This window comes from Hyaena hyaena, unplaced genomic scaffold, assembly GCF_003009895.1.
Source record: "Hyaena hyaena isolate Hyena2069 unplaced genomic scaffold, ASM300989v1 scaffold_376, whole genome shotgun sequence".
In the NCBI taxonomy this organism is placed as follows: Eukaryota; Metazoa; Chordata; class Mammalia; order Carnivora; family Hyaenidae; genus Hyaena; species Hyaena hyaena.
Window position 1 is genome coordinate 427634 of NW_024081008.1, and position 16977 is coordinate 444610.

Consider the following 16977-nt stretch of genomic DNA (forward strand, 5'->3'; position numbering starts at 1 on the left):
TCTGGTATTAAGTAATCACCAAACTCAGCATTCATCAAAAAGCATAACTCAAATTCTCAGTCTATAAAGCCACTCCTTCACTTTAACAGAAATTGCATTAAATGGTGGGAAAACCTCTTGAAAGAGCTAATGGCTCATTTAAAAACTGTAACTTGAAAGCAAGTAGGAAACCAAGTATCTGGCAGGCAGAAGCCCGTGACATATCTGTAATCCTTTTAGAGAATCCTTTCAGTCTTCTCCCTCATTCCCCGATAGAGATACACACGAAGGAAATCGCATCTCGAGTGTTTATTTGCAAAGTCCACACCATATGCCGCAGGACTTCCTGGGGTTTTCATTACTTAATTTTAACAGGCAAATTGGCTGTGCAATTCTGGTTTCTAAAGAGCATCCAAAGCCTTTAAGAATCAACACAAAATTCAAATGTAAGATCTTTTCCCAAAGGGCTCCTGCTCCCTTTTTCTTGATTATCCCCTGATTTGTAGTCCAGGTAACATGCAAATCCGAGAGTCGGAGGCCAGTGAAATCAAACAAATGGACAAACTAAGCTCACACAGACAATAAGGGGAATTTTCTTTGTTGTCAGGACACCAGTTCACAAAAATCAGTGGCCACCATTTTGGTCTGTTCATGCGGTGATGTTTCTGGGGATGAATTTTCATTTCAGTCTCTTTTTGGTTGTTGACCTTCTTAGAGGCAGAGGAATTTAAGGCACAATTCTTTCTCAATTACTAGTAAATTCAAGTTTACTGCTGTTTTGCAAAAGAAAAAAAAAAAAAAAAAGAAATCCCTGTCACCGATTGATGATGGTCTCAGTTATCCGACAACAAATGAACCCTGACTTTGAACAGCAGGTGATTTTGATCCCCTCTGAAATTAGTTACAATCGCCCTTGGTTTGGACTCCAGTGGAAGGGGGGAGGGGTGCAGACGGCAAAATGAGAGGTTTATTTAGCATCTGGGAGAAGCTTATAAAAGAGCTTAAGTCCTCATTCCTGCTAACATCTTAACAGCTGTGCAGTTTCTTACAAAATATGTTTTATCGTTTCAAGAAATGCTGTTAACCTGGCAGTTTTAAAACTGAATGAACAAGGCCTGTTGGACAAATTGAAAAACAAATGGTGGTACGACAAAGGAGAGTGTGGCAGCGGGGGCGGTGACTCCAAGGTCAGCCTCAATGTCACCACAAGCGGGTAAAAAGTATGTACAGTAACAGGTGCATCTGCTGGGAGACGGGGTTTGGGACACCAGAAATGGCAAGTCACGTCCCTTTGAAACCAAAGTGTGCAATTACTGTCAAAGCAAAAATATTTGCAACTGGGACCAATTTGGGGACACGCTCACCAGCCTCACCGAAACAGTCACCGCGCGTCTCTGGCCTGAAGGGGTTGTGGAGCAGACGCTGTAGTTCTGTGTGTCTCAATTTACAAAGCAGGGAGGGATCCCAGTTTTTGAAAGAGCAGTTTAGTGAAGCGAGCAGGGCGAACACGGAAAGCCTGTGTGTTTCCTTCGCCGTCGCAAGGCTGGCGCTGCTACGTGGCGTTTGTAAGTAATAGCAGTAACTTGACTCCAGGGGATACTTTCTAGGAGGTCATATCTCCACCCAGGACCCTCGGGCTTCCATTAAATGTTGAGTGACATGAAAAATCAAGGATAGTCATGTGAACTAGACATATTTTGCCTCCCATACGTAGATCAAATTACAAAATGATCCGGCTACAAAAACAAGTCCCACTCAGCAATGTCTTACTACATCCGTGACATATTCCCAGATTTTTTTTTCCCTAAGCAGCATCGACAGGTGAAAAAGGTATACAAGCAACGGAAATTATCAACTTCTGTCCCAGAACCCTTCTTCACTGTGTAATGGCTTAAACACCCCAGAGGTGGGACTATTCTGACTGAATTTTCTCTTATGTACTTTCAACTGGCACATAAGAATCTCACAGATTTTAAAGTATGCACTCTTGCTGTTCTTTTAAAATCTACAAATTGCCCAAAACAGGAAATCTTGCTTGTCTTCGGTTTCTTGATTAGGATATAAATTCTCTTGCTTGGCCACCGAACCCATGGAACCATGTGCCTCTTGGCGTGGCTGTGAACCCCATTCTCTGCCAACGCCGCTAACTTCCCCCTCTTTCCCGGTCCAAAAAGACCTTTAGATCTAGCTCCTTGGTCTCTGCCTGTCTAATCACCAGCTCTGTAGCAGGAAGAGGAAGGATAAACCTTGTGAAGGGAACATTCTAGCCAGAGAGAGGCATGACAAAGGAGCCACAGAGCAATCTGGACCCAACCCTGACCGCCCACTTCCTGGTCCTCAGAAAGAATCACTGTGGAGGGAAAGAGCAGAGAGAGGGTGGCAAGGATCCCGAGGGCCACCTCTGGGCTGGTTGACCTGCAAGGTCTCTCCGTGTGAGGCATCGGCCATATGTTTACTTGAGGAACTTAACCCTGTTTATATTTGGGGCCCAAATTGATAGCTTCCATAAAAACCTTAGTAAATAAATAAATAAGTGCAGAGAAAATATTTAAATTTGCACCGAGAATCTACTTTTCCATGCAAATTAGAAATATAAGAAAATGTGCTCTAATGGCACCCAAAAAAGCAAAGATATTCTAGTCCATCAGAACAATTTTGCCCCCAAATGATTATTTTTATCACCAATAGAAGTGTCTCCCTGCTTAACAGATAAAACTCTCTACTAAAAGTCCTATTTTAGTGTCCATGAAAAAGTCTCGCAGAGCAGACACGTGTGCATAATGGAAAACTCTGTGTAGTGAAAGTTATATTGGTTCATTTAAAGAAGAGTTTGGAGAAGGCAGTGGGCTTTTCATGCCTGTATCCCACATATTGTTTGCTATATAATGGACACTAAGTAAATGTTTGCTGTCTTCTCAAAAATCAAACTGTTGCTCCCACGGGTACGCAATACTTGCCTTTTACCAAACACGAACTGCCAAGTGATATTCTAAAACGTTACTTCAAATCTTAACGAAGTGCTGTAAAACTTAAAACGTTCCCCCCAAATGCTATCACAGTATGTTTTATTTTCCCTCAGGAAGTTTGTTCTCACGCTAAAAAACATTCCTAGTAGGCTGTATATTGATGTAACATTTATCCCCAAGCGAGTAGGTGGTTGCAATCTAAATGTTAATGATGCCCTACGGTGAATGTGAAATAGAAGGTGATATTTTAAATGCCCCGACCTAACTTGGGCCAAAGCAAATTGCCAGGAGGCAGTTGCTTTTTTGCTTTTGTTCTGTACCTTCTCCTGGTGACTGGTTTCCTTTTCAGAGTTGCCTCGCCCCTCCCCAGTGGCCTGATCTTCCTCCAGGAGGTAAAATCGGGAGAAGTGCCCAGGTGGGGACCCGGCTGGTTCTGAGGCCTGGGCCGCGGGCCGAGCCACCGCAGAAGAGACCATTAAATGAGGCCCCTTCAGAGTAGGAGGGAAGCTGCGCATTCAGGTGCTCGGCACAGGTATGCCGAAATCCGCTGCTCCCTGATTCTCAAATGCAGACCCGTGATAGGAGAAGACTCCCTCGCCTGAAGGAGGAAAACCACAGAAAGCTCCCACCCCCTCCCCATGCAGAGAAAAGGATTTAAATTTGCACCGAGAATCCCCAACGAACAGGTTCCTTGGGGGAGATAAGTGACCCACCTGTCCTTTGCAGGATTATTACCGTGGAGCGCATCTCCAGCCTTCCATTCGGGAGGAAATTACTAACCTTCTGCTTTCACTGGGCCCTGTGCCAGTAGCTCTGGGGAAAAAAGAGAATTAGCACTGTCTTTTCTCTCAAGGAACTTAGGGTTTAATATAACCGACACCCGGACCAGTTAGAGTCGCTGTGGCGCCTTGTCGCACCCCGTGGCTGTGAAATAATTAGCATCCCCACTCACCTGATGCCGTTCCCACAGCATGGCGTCCTGACCCTGCAGCCTCAACCAAGAGGCTTCAACTGCAATGTAAAAATTTAAGAAAAGAAATGAGAAAAAAGGTTCTGCATCTTAAAAAAAATATTAAAGCAGGAAGGCATGATATGGGAGGCACAAATACATTTGTCTGAAAATGTATTTATTTTTGCAATGTGGTCTTTTTTTTATGATCATAAGAAATTCATCCTTATTCTTGCAAATAAAATAACAGAAGTTACTAATTAGCAATGAACTAATTTAAAAACATCAATGTCTAAAACTCCTTGTCCTCTTCGATTAACCTGATATGGTTCTGTCTGAGTACAAACCATGCATAGAATTTTATTCCAGTTTTGAAGCGAGTTACTTAACCCTGGTTCTAATTGAAAGTTTTGGCAATGCCTGTAATCATTCATGACCTATCAAGTTATTGATTTTTTCTGTTTGTTTTATACCTTATTCTCCTCTGTGTATATAAAATAGGTAAGCCATGGATGTGGATATTCCTATAAAAATCATCTTGTAAATGTGATCAGCACCTGATGTCTTCTTTAGAAATTGTGTTCGATCACACAAGACCCGTTTTTAATTTGGCACTTGGGAGACTGTGGCCCATTCCTGTCTTTAAAGTATGACATAAGCGGCCTTCTCCGCCTCGCCATAGCCATAGAAACCAGTGCAGCATTAAAGGGATTATTACTAGAAATATGAATTTGTAAGCAGAAAAAAAAAGGTTGTGGCAAACAAAAACCATAGGGATCTCCCAATAGTGAAAGCCTTGGTCAGTGTCCAAAATTCCACCAGCTGACCATTAAGCTTGGCTCACATACTAAGTATCTTAAGTTCACAATTCCAGGCTACTCATACTGTGTATAAAACCAGGCTCCTGGAGTGAATAGCAAAAGGAATAAAATGGCAAGAGGGAAAGTTAAGGGAGGATGGAAAGCAGTACCTCCAGGACGTCCCTTCTAGAAGACCCTGGAAGGAAACTCTGCTTCTGTGTTCCTTCCCTTTTCAGCATGAAGTCCTCCTCTTCCCAGAGAACCCCATTCTCGAAGCGTAGCACAGGTCATACCTGTGCAGGTGTTAAAACCGCTTTGGTGAACAGCCTGGGGCCCCAAAACTCTTATCGTATCAGTTAAATGGAAAAGCTTGCTCTCGATTCAAAATACTTTAAATATAGCAATTCTGCTCTGAGTCAGATAAATACTGTCTTACAAAGATGAATGAGATGTGGCTTCTGGAGTTCACAGCTCAGCAGCCAACCTGGCGTGGGGTTTTGTAATCATCATAAATAGGAGTCGGAGGGTATAAATAGAAACCCTAGATTGAGGCCAAATTACCAAGCACCCCCGTCTACCAAAGTCTTCATCTGGCCCCACCCCTAAACTCAGCCTTTAGCAGAAAGTGTTGAATCACGCCTATTATAGATTTTAATCGAAAACACAATATAAATTTCGAGGAACATGGCAAATGCATATTACTTCTTAAATGGAACAATGAACCTTGTAAGATGTTGCAACATCGATACAAAAATGAAATCATATTCAGAAAACAGGTAAAAAGACATTTTAGAAACTTTTTTCAGAACAGTAAAAAAACAGAGTTTGGGCATAACTGTTAATCAGAAAACTCGATTAACCAGAAACTCCATTTCCTGCTATTCATGTTTCTCATTGCACAAGCTATGAAGTCACCTGATCCAGCTCCTTCCTGGCTGTGTGACTAAATGATTTAATCTCTCTGTGCCTTGGTTTCCTCATTCGTGAAATGCAGGTGATCATAGTATGTGAACATGTAAAATGCTTCCGACAGCTCCTGGCACCTCGTAAGGGCCCCTTCAGGGCCAGCCAGCGTGATCACCGTCGTTACGTGTGCAGTGCCTGGTTGGGCAGAAAAGTTGATGGACTTAATCCCCTGTAATCAATCCCCGCACGCCTGCCCCGGTGCGCTCAGTGTCTCCTGGAAGTGGGGCGTGAGGAGCCGGAGCCAGAGTGGCCATGGCAGCCTGGGGAGTGTCAGGGGAGACTCAAGGGGTCTCTGAACGTTCGCGAAAGCGAGGAGAAACAGACAATGACAAGGGAGATGCAGGGAGTTGCCGCCCCCCTTCCGTCCTCTATTTCTCACACACGCACGCGCGCGCGCACACACACACACGTGTTAGCAGGGCGGTGAGCCCCGGGGCGACTCTTGGATCCCTGGGCCGTGGGTCCTGAGTGACGATGCCCGAGCTGCTCCCCCGAGACCCTTAGGGGACACCCGGCAGGAAGGGCTCAGACGTGCCCCGGAAGGAAGGAGGGGTTTTGTGGGACAGGAGTTTGTTCACAAGGATCCCGGGCGCCCGACCCGAGCCGTCGGGTGTCGGCTGGTCACACGCTGTTCGCGGAGCGCGGCCTTTGCACGGACAGTGTGTGCGTGCGATAGACTCGCAGACGGACCCGCTGCCGGCGGTATCATGTGGGTTCAGCACCGAGGCCGGGGGGGGGCCCCCCCCCCGCGCCGCAGCCACGTGCGCGCCGGCTTCCAGGCCCTTCTGCGCGGGCGGCGTGGACCCGGCCCGCGAACCGGGGCGCCGCGTGGGGAGCAGCCACCAGGGCTCCGCGTCTGCAGCCACCGCCGGTGACCTCGGGGGGCGGGGGGGGAGGGGGCGCCCCGGGGGGGGGGGGGCTCGGGCTGGTCGCACGCCGAGCCAGGCCAATAGTTTTGGGTTCACAGTAATTGCACACCCGTTATTTACAGATGCTCCCTTCGCAGCATGTGCCTGTTACGGAAGCGCCGGGGCGCCCGGCCCGGCTCCCCGCCGCCGCGGCCGCCGCCCCGTCGCTTCGCCGTGCGGCTCTGATGCGGTTTGCCTTGAATAACATAAAATAACATGTATGATGTTATTTATGTTATTTTCCACGTGAAGAACTCCTGTAAACCTTGCCGTTTTGAAACTCAGTGAGGCAGGCGTCTTAGACAAGCTGAAAAACAGATGGTGGTACGATAAAGGTGAATGTGGAGCCAAGGACTCCGGAAGCAAGGTCAGTCCCGCAGCCCGGCCCCCAGGGGCGCGCGCGGCCCGGAACGGGGCGCTGGGCCCTGTAGACGCGGCCCCGCGCCGCCGCGGCCACGCCGGCGGGGCCGCCCCGAACACGCCCCCACACGCCCCCGCTCGGCCTCCGGGTCCCGCGGTGCCGGGGCCTCCCGTGCGCGCAGGCCGGCGCCGCGGAACCCCCGGGTCCCCCACACGGGAAGCGGGAAGCTCCCGGCCGCCCTCCGGGGAGGGACCGAGCCCCGCCCCGCCCCGCCCCGCAGGCCGGCGCGCGACGCGGCGCTGCGCGGCGTCCGGTTCCGCCCTCGCTTCGGCGCCTCGCGGCGACCGGCCGGGAGCCCGTCCGCGTGGCCCGGGGAGCCGGTGTCCGGGAGCGGCGGCCCCAGCTACGGCCTCTCGGCTGTGCGTTCCTGTCGCAGCGGGTGCGCCCCCGACTCAGCCGCGCGCGGATGGGAACCGGCTTACGTTCTGAAGGAGATGCTTCCTCCTAGAGGAAATCGTATAACCGCTTGTCAGGAAACCGAGTTACCTGCACAGCAAAATAGACTAATAGCGGGGGCCGAAGGCCATGGCTGGAGACTCTTGAAATTTTTCATCTTCTTTTACAAAGAAAAAAATACTGGTTCTTCTAAGACATTAAACAAGTAAATGGAGAGCCTCCGTTAATTTAAGGAAGAGACTAAGTACTGTTAACTGATGATCGCTTTTCAGAGCTGACCCCTCCGTTTTTGTCACTTTTTTCCTGCCTTTGAACCAGAGCGGAATGAGACCCGCTTGGCCAAACACGGAAGTCGTTCTCTCAGATCCTGACGCAGAGTCAGAAAAGCATAAATACTTAATGAGCGACTATTTTAAAAGTGAAGTTACCCTAAATTTTTGGCCCAGTCAGCTAATATTACGGCTAAGCCGACTGGGTACATAGTATATCTTTTGATTTAAATACTCCCCTAATAAAACTATTCAAGTGTCTGACTCACGTCTCGCACAGAACAGACGGCTGGCGACGACGGCCACAGGGCCTCGTGCACGTAGTCTGCCCAAAGTACGTCCTCAAACGAGGTGACGTAATAGACGTCTGTTTTTACAAATTATGAAAAAATTCTAAATTATTTTTACAATTTTAGTATCTTCCAATCATATGCTTGACTATCTCCAAATTTCTTACGAGATAATATATGTATATGAAGGCTCTGTAGAATAATATGCCTAAAGTATTAACTGATTAAGTATTTTTAAGTGGGAGTGGAATCTGACTTTTCAGCCAAAAAAAAAAAAATAGTCATCAACTAATCCATACAAAAATAATTTATGTCTCGATTAGCCATGGTAATTTGTGTATTTTTTGAGGTTATTTTTTTTAAAAGCTACCGAAGTGTGATGAATACATCATTATTCCCAAAGGCCATATAATATTTAAGATTCCCATGCACACGTGACTGAGGGAACAAATCACGTGGACCTAGCACATTAAGACCAAATATTTGGTAGGGCAACAATGAGAAAATGTGAAACTGGTACCTTGAAAAACCGGAGTTCCTTAAGTAGGAAACCTGAAGTGAGATTTATTCAAGAGAAATTTCAAACACCCTAAGCATGCGTAGTGGCGGGAAAACTAGGAGGCATCTCCTTCCCGTGTAACTGGGTTTTGAACATGCCGTTTTCAAACTTCGTAACAAGCCCACTTCTGCCTCGCTACGTAAATACATAAACGCTGCTCTCTGGCTGAGTGGGGTGGTTTTTGCCTGCATATTTAGTAATGATAAAATGTCACAACTTTTATTGACTGTAATTACACACAAATTTATCAGTAATCATCCTAATTTCACTTCTCCTGAGAGCTATATAAGCTTTATGCTTAAGTCTGTAAACCTACATCAGTAAATAATTACGCACGTAAATAATTTCAGGTTCAGCTGGGCACTTGCTTTAACTAGTTGTCTGGATTTCGTGCGTTGTTATGCCTTCCGGGTGTGACACTTCCGCGGTTAACTGCAATGTCTTTATTTCCCCCCCCTCCCCCCAGGACAAGACGAGCGCCTTGAGCCTGAGCAATGTGGCGGGCGTTTTCTACATTCTGGTCGGCGGCCTGGGCTTGGCGATGCTGGTGGCTTTGGTAGAGTTCTGTTACAAGTCCAGGGCAGAAGCGAAGAGAATGAAGGTGGCAAAGAGTGCACAGACTTTTAACCCAACTTCCTCGCAGAATACCCAGAATTTAGCAACCTATAGAGAAGGTTACAACGTATATGGAACCGAAAGTATTAAAATTTAGGGGTAGGACTTAGGGCTTCTACAGTGAGTGGGCGATGCATCCTGTAAACGCAGTGTTGTGACCTCTCTGTCCAGTGGTGATAGTGCTTGCTTCCGAGTAGAGCTTTATATTTTTGAAAACTTCAAGTGCGAAGTGGTTCGGTTTTCTTTGGCTGCAGATGCACTGTTCGAAACTTTATGTTGCCAATAGACATCTGCATTGAAAGGGTCACAAAGACAAACAGAGGCCTCCAGGATTGCTCAGTAAAATGATCGCAACAGCGTTCCCGCCCCCAAATTTGGGAGAAAATGGAAATCAGTTCTGGGGTTTACTGCGGAACAATCCAATTTTAGGAGAATTGCTAACAAAATAAGCCTAAAACTGCTTCACATGATCAGTGCTTAGACAGTTGCCTGTTTCAATGTGATTATATAGTTTTTTTTAGAAACAACTCCAAACACACAGTAAGTGCTCAAAAAATTTTAGCTCCTATTCTGATCCGTTTTGCATTAACCATCATTCTGTATTTTTTAAGAGTGCAACCCTGCTCTTTGTTCATCTGACAGTACCTTGAGCCAGACCTTTAGGTACGAGTGGTCGTCCTGTTGACCACAATTTCATATGTATTCGACAAAATTCAGCTTTTATGTTCACAGTGTACATTTTAGGCAAGACAGCAATTTCTCCATCAACGATGTCAGCAATGTACATGTTCTTTGGGAGGAGACAGCAAAAGATAAAAATCACAGTGAATTATGATGGCGTCTTTTTCCTCCCGTTTCCGTTGCTTTTAAGTACACCAGGTCCACCCACTTCCTCACATGCTCTCATTGGGCCACAGTAAACAGTCGTAAACATTCAGTGAAATGTAGGCGATGGGGATAATATTTTTAACAATCAAGTGTCCACTCCATTTTTCCTCTAATGAGAGAAAGTGGTTTTTAAAACAAGATCAGAAAGCATTTGTTACTGCTCTTCCTAAAATCAGGTCTGTAAGACCCATTTTCTAAAATTATACATAATACTCACCTAAATACGCTGCTCATTCTGTTTACAATGACATATGAGCCTTTGAGCCCACAAGAGACATTCAGTGCTTGATGGAACCGAGACTCAAAAACCCAAGATAATTTTCCCAAGATGTACACCTGAGGTACTGCCAGATAAATATGCTTAATTTTGATATTTGTTTATATAAAAGGCTATTGAAACACTTTGCTAGTATATTAAAACAGAGAACAAAGCCGCTCTCTTTTACCAAGATCTAACTGCTTTTGTCTAGAATCTAGAAATCAATGGATGCCTGAGGATAAGTGCACACAGATAAGCCCCAAATGGTTCTTTCCCAATTTTGTGGTATAAGAATTAAGAACAAACTCTCAGTTCACTCAGATCAGAATGTTTTCAGCTCATCTCCCGATCGCAAAACAACGAACAATGATAACGTCAAGGTCTCTTGGCTATTATAGAAATGCTTGTATCTTAATAGTTTCACAGATGAGGAGAGATTTTCCCAAACTGAGAGAAACAATATCTGACAAGTTTTCAGAGATAATTACTTGGATTTAATTCTGGAATGACTTTTATGTCTTAAAATGAAGATCTTTTTGGAGGGTGTTTTTTTTTGTTTGTTTGGTTGGTTGGTTGGTTTGGTTTGGTTTTTTATTACCGGTTCATTACAACTGACTTTTCTTTGGCATAGCACCAACATTCCACCCATCAACAAGGTCCAAGGGCAGGGTTGCAAGGAAAAGAAAAAGAACCTTAGAAAATTCTAGAAACAAACACGGATGCCAGTTCATTACAGAATTCTGGGAAGTTGCTAAAGAGATATAAATTCCCAGCTTGTATGCATACAACTTACATGTAATAGTGTTTTTGGAGTCAGAACCAGGCACTACAACTTAACAAATGATTCACCTCCATTCGTGTCCATGATTTTTAAAAAGACTTAATGGCGTTCAGGGTAAGTGAAATGATTTGCACGAAGAAGACTGTACATTTTTCTTTCCAAAAACTCTATTATCCACAATTACGCAATTTTTTTGATAATTTAATATTCTAGAATCTCAAAAACAAAACCTGAAGCCTTCAATATGTAAAATATTTACTCTAAAAGTGATTATCCTACACAGGAACACATACACTTAACGTCATTGCCTTTAGTCTCAACAATGTAAGATAACCCAGACCATGTATAAGTTCATAGGAAAAGTTTTCCAATTTGAGCAGCCCTGATAGGTTCGCAGCAAGCTGAATAGAAATGACATTTTATGGAAGAAGCAGGAGACGTAGTGTAAGACAGAATAATGCTAAAAGCTAAGAATACTAAGGGGCGCCTGGGGTGGCTCAGTCAGTTAGGCATCCGACTTTGGCTCGGGTCATGATCTCACAGTTCGTGACTTCAAGCCCTACGTCAGGCTCTGTGCTGACAGCTCGGAGCCTGGAGCCTGCTCGGAACTCTGTCTCCCTCTTTCGCTGCCCCTCCCCCCTCTTGAAAATAAATGAACATTAAAAACTAATTTTAACTAAGAATGCTAAGATTTAAAGACAAAATTGCACTACTCTATAGAGAAGTAATCTATAGAAGATTACTTGAATCTGTGTATGGAATATTTTCCATTTGGATATGTTCCTTTCTTCACAAAGCCAATCAAGAACAGAAAGGAAACCAAAATAGATTTAACAGCAAAAGCCTTCTGGGAAAAAAAAAAAAAAGTCCTTTCAAAAAAAATTAACGCTTTTATTAATTATATTTCCTCTTCAAAAAACATGAAAACAGATTAAACCACTAGATTTTTAAAAAATAATTATTTTACTTAATATTGAATATTGAAAGGGAATCTGAGGAAACAAATTCAAACTCTGGTCCTGGTTTATTTTAATTTAGTTATAAGTAGTTTCTGTAGAGATTGTATCCCGACTTCTGATTTCGAAAATAAAAATTAACTGCTCAGCCTGTGTGCTACAGAACTATGATAATGACCTTGGTTTTTATCATCGATAAGCTACTGACTAACAGTGTGACTTTATCAGGGTATCTGATCCCTAAACCTTTACATTACACCATTTTCTGCTCCCATTATTAATTTCACAATTTCATATATAATTAGTCTGATATTTAAGTTCCAGGGATAGAATCCCTAAGGAATTAGGTAAGCTTGTGTTCACAGCAGGGAATTAAGAAATATCATAAGTTATGAAAAATAAATAATGAGCCATAACAAACTTAGGGAACATCTGGTTTACCTTATTTTCCTCTGGACTTAACGCTAAAATTCAGCTACTAGAAAAAAGTTAAAGACAATGAATGAGCAGCCATTAGATTTATATAACACTGCCTGTCTCTCCTCTGCATAATTTTGTTACCTGCTACTGACTCATTGTGACAGAGAGTAGGAATTTCATGAGGATTTCAGAATCCTGACCCGTAGCTTCAGGCTACGAGGTTCCCCATCAAGGACAGTTTGTGAGGAATTGAAACACACCCCCTTTCCGTGCACCTCCCCCGCCCCCACTCAAGCACTCAGAGCTCCCTAAAATACGAATTTGCTTCCAGAAGACGCTAATAAGGCACGAATCGTGCTGTTCCGGGTCATGTGTACACCTGGTGCGAATGAATGAAGGTGTCTGGGGATAGATCTGTGTTCCCCAGACAGGAACACCTGTCAAGAATGTAGGTGCCGTTTCTTAGCTCATCACGGTTTGGAGGGTACTGCCGGCACCGTAAAGACGTTTTCCAACGAGAGCGGGATCGATTGCCAATGGTGAGCATAGGCGAGATTATCGACGGGACCAGGCGTCCCGGGCCCTAGGGGGCCACGAGGCGAAACCCGCGTCCTGCCCAGATGTGCCAACCCAAAATTAGTTCCGGTTTCAAATTTAGTTCCGAAACAGGTAGAAGCCCAAATTGGAGGCCGATTCATTCTCGGGGTGGCTGAGCTTTCCTTTCCTGGCACGCACAGTTCTCCTACGAGCACAGAGAATATTGGAAAAAATGCAGATGTCTAATTATTGATATCTTGGTGTTTGTTGTGTCTCACGTTGCCGAAGGAACAGAAGCATCGTAACACTGCACACTCTCTCTGTTTCCTTTCCATGCACCCAGCTGACCTTTTCTGAAGCCATAAGAAACAAAGCCAGACTATCCATCACTGGGAGCGTGGGTGAGAATGGCCGCGTTTTGACGCCCGACTGCCCCAAGGCGGTGCACGCGGGAACGACGATTAGACAGAGTTCGGGATTGGCTGTCATTGCATCGGACCTACCATGAAAACCAAAAACATAATTGAGTGCCTTAATCAAACTTGTGCTGGTGACGGACGGGAGCGCAGCCCGCGCACTGTGCAGGTGCTGCGGACCAGGCCTCTGGGCCGGAGCGGGCGGCGCCTCCCGATGCTCCCGCCGGCCCAGCAGCAACGCGTGCATGAGCTCAGCTCGGAAACCCAAACTCAGATTTTATATCAGGAAAACTCACAATTTAGGTTTTCTCGGGGAGTGGGGTGGGGGGAGGGGAGCTGGGATGGGCGTATTAACAGCAACAAATTTCACTCGAGTGGACTTAAAAACTAATCAGACTTGCGAGTTAGCGCATCAAACTGTGAAGTTCTTGCTCAGAAAGGCCTCCGTCTTCACCGCAAGGGGCCAAGTAGTTAGAGAAGTCCATGAACCTGCTAACCTGTCTCCAGAGCACCCACGTGTTCCGTGGAGGACTCTCCAGCTGAGAAAACACGTCACTCAACTGTGATAAGAAGAAAATAAACACATGTAAATCCTGTGAAAAACATTTAAAGGAAGTATTTACACTCACTTTGGAGAAAACATACTGAAACATGCTTGCTTTTTAACCAACGTCAGTTCAGTAGAGGACAACACGATTCCTTTTTCTAACCATCTTAGGGAACAGTACATTGCAATAATTGATATAAATGCCATCACTGCAATCAACTTTAGAGAGTTTTTTGAGTTTTTTTTTTACAAATGTTGTTGGTCACCTCCTCGTTGCCGTAACTCCCCCTCTGTCACATGAGTCGGTGTCCACAGGTCACATTTGTCTCGGTACCGGGAACTCAGGCAACACGAAAACGACGTCCTGGGAAGTCATCAGTCTGCAGTGTGGAAGCGAGAGAGACTACGGGTCACTCATGTTATCAGTATTATTTATAATCTCCTTCTGTGTACAAAATTGTGGTTTTTGTACCCGCCAAAAAGAATAAAACAACGGACATTCTTATGATATCCACAGAGCTTAAGGGTTTTTTTCTTCCCATTCTAAAAGTTGCCTGAGAAATTCTAAGACTATGTAGGAGGGGATTTGTAGAAGTCAAGTGTGGGCCACGTTGGAGCGTGTCCTTAGCCCTTACCGCCTTCAAATAATAAGCCGCCCTCTTTTACAGACGTTTGCCTTGTGAGCCGTGACATTGTCACGGGCGGAGTGTCTGAATCGGGGAGCGATCCATTGTCATAAAAGCAACATACTCTGTAATTGTGTGTTCAAATTGTACTTGACCGTACACTCTGCTGCACAAAATAACGTGTCTCCTGGGCTTCACCCCCCAGCCCCCCGTTCCCCTCGTTCCATTCAAAACACTCAAAGGCACCAAGGGGCGTTTATGGTAGACCAGAAACATGAAGAATTGCTCCTTGTTTTCAACCGGAAATGGTGAAGAAAATTATACCCATGTTGATTTCCAAAACCCACTCTCTGTATGGGTGAAATTAATATGGCTCACGGGAAGGTTTGGATCATTCAAAGTAATAAATAAGCCGTGTGGTCCAGATAAACACCACAACGCGTAGAGATCTCAGCAGAAAGCACAAGTTAGGATGACTTCGGAGGTGTGGCCTTGAAGGAGGAGTCGAGTTTTCACAGGTGGAGGAGGTGAGCCTCAGGGGCGAGCAGGGCCCCGACGCGTGCTCCTCAGCAGCCTGTTGAAGGAGCGTGTGCAGCCAGACTGGGCTGGAGGGAGCCCAGGGTGTGGCGTCATGGCCGAGGACTTAGGGACAGGTGGAGGGCGGAGCACCTGGCTTCCACGCAGGGTTTCCGCCCCCCCGTTCAGTCTCTGCCAGCGCAGGTCTGAGGACACACTCACACGCACCGTTCCCTCAGGAAAAATCCCAAGCTCTTACGAGAGCAAATGAGTCCCTTCACGACCCGGTGTTCACTTCTCTCTTCCATGATCTCTCTCCCCCTCCCCAGCCCCGCCCACCCACAAACCTCAAGAGCGGCACACAGGACACTGCATATACTATTTCTTGGAGCTGTGAGTGCCCCTTGTCTCTTTACCTGACTAACCTGTCCTTATCCTTCAGCACCAAATCTGCACCTCCCCCAGGACGCCGTCCATGGCTGTCCACCCCCCGCTGCCTATGAGACTGAGTTAGGTGCCCTCTCGGTGTCCTCTCCCCGTCACAGCCCTTGCCGCACCGCCTTGTAACTGCCCGCGTACTTGTCTGTGTAACTTCTAGACTGTAAGCCCCTTGAGGGCAGGGACTGTGTCTGTCTTGTCCACAGTTGTGTCCCCAGCACCCAGCACAGTGCCTGGCATATTGTAGGTGCTTAATAAATATTTGTTGAATGAATGACTTGGAATTGACTTAATTTCATTAAGTGGAAGCAGAAAGACATCTCTCCTCAGAACAGTCCCGAGAGTGTGTGTGAAGCAGATAGCAAGTCAGAGGAAGGCAGAAGGTTGGCTGATTTCATGACCTTGCCCATCTCACTGGAAGGAAGGAAGGAAAGGCAAAACAGAACAGAAAGAAACAAAAAACCGACAACAAGATGATCTGATGCATTTTCTGATCAGAGGAGAAGGTAGTCCACGTACCTACCTGTGGAATAATTTGTTTAGCTAGAGAAATTGTCATAAGGTAACTAAATAACCCAAACCAGGGTTTTGGTTTGGTTTCACCCATTCTTCTAAAAATCTCGTGAAGTCTGAGTGAATTAATGATGGAAAGTTTAAAAGTTGTATTTTTTTATACTTTTATGTCTTTGTTTTCTTTCATTTCTATATTAATAATAGCATTCTGTAGTTAAATTTCTTTATTTCTTATGGAATAATTTTGCCAAAAACCAAATTTTAAATCTGCCATGGGTATAAACCTGGACTCCAATCTGAGGAAATGCTATAGAGCTAGGTAATGTGATTTTAAAACATTGATGTTTGGGGCGCCTGGGCAGCTCAGTCGGTTAAGCGTCCGACTTCGGCTTAGGTCGTGATTTCACAGTCTCTGGGTTCGAGCCCCAAGTCGGGCTCTGTGCTGACAGCTCAGAGCCTGGAGCCTGCCTCAGCTTCTGTGTCTCCCTCACTCTCTGCCCCTCTCCCACTTGCTCTCTGTCTCTCAAAATAAAAATAATAGAGGGGCGCCTGGGTGGCTTAGTCGGTTAAGCGTCCGACTTTCGCTTAGGTCATGATCTCGCGGTTCGTGGGTTCGAGCCCCGCGTCGGGCTCTGTGCTGACTGCCAGCTCAGAGCCTGGAGCCTGTTTCAGATTCTGTGCCTCCCTCTCTCTCTGACCCTCCCCTGCTCACGCTGTTTCTCTCTCCTAGAAATAAATAAATAAAACAAAAAAAAATTTTAAAAAAAATAATAATAATAAAAGACATAAAAATTTTTTTTAAACATTGATGTTTAAGTTAAAAACATTTAGGGACACCTGGTTGGCTCTGTCGGTTAAGCTCAGGTCAGATCTCATGGTTTGTGGGTTTGAGCCCCGCGTCGGGCCCTGTGCTGACAGCTCAGAGCCTGGAGCCTGTTTCAGATTCTGTGTCTCCCTCTCTC

General features: G+C 45.5%; 1 protein-coding gene across 1 annotated transcript in view; it reads left to right on the top strand.

Annotated features, from left to right (window-relative positions):
- GRIA4 (glutamate ionotropic receptor AMPA type subunit 4) overlaps nucleotides 1–15719 on the top strand; it is a 244568-nt gene extending 228849 nt beyond the window's left edge. The window contains exons 13-15 of the mRNA XM_039250622.1: nucleotides 1052–1166; nucleotides 8970–9104; nucleotides 13303–15719. Of these exons, the coding sequence (XP_039106553.1) occupies nucleotides 1052–1166; nucleotides 8970–9104; nucleotides 13303–13467 (415 nt within the window). The 3' untranslated portion in view covers nucleotides 13468–15719. The remainder of the gene's footprint in view (nucleotides 1–1051; nucleotides 1167–8969; nucleotides 9105–13302) is intronic.
- The last annotated feature ends 1258 nt before the right edge of the window (nucleotides 15720–16977 follow it).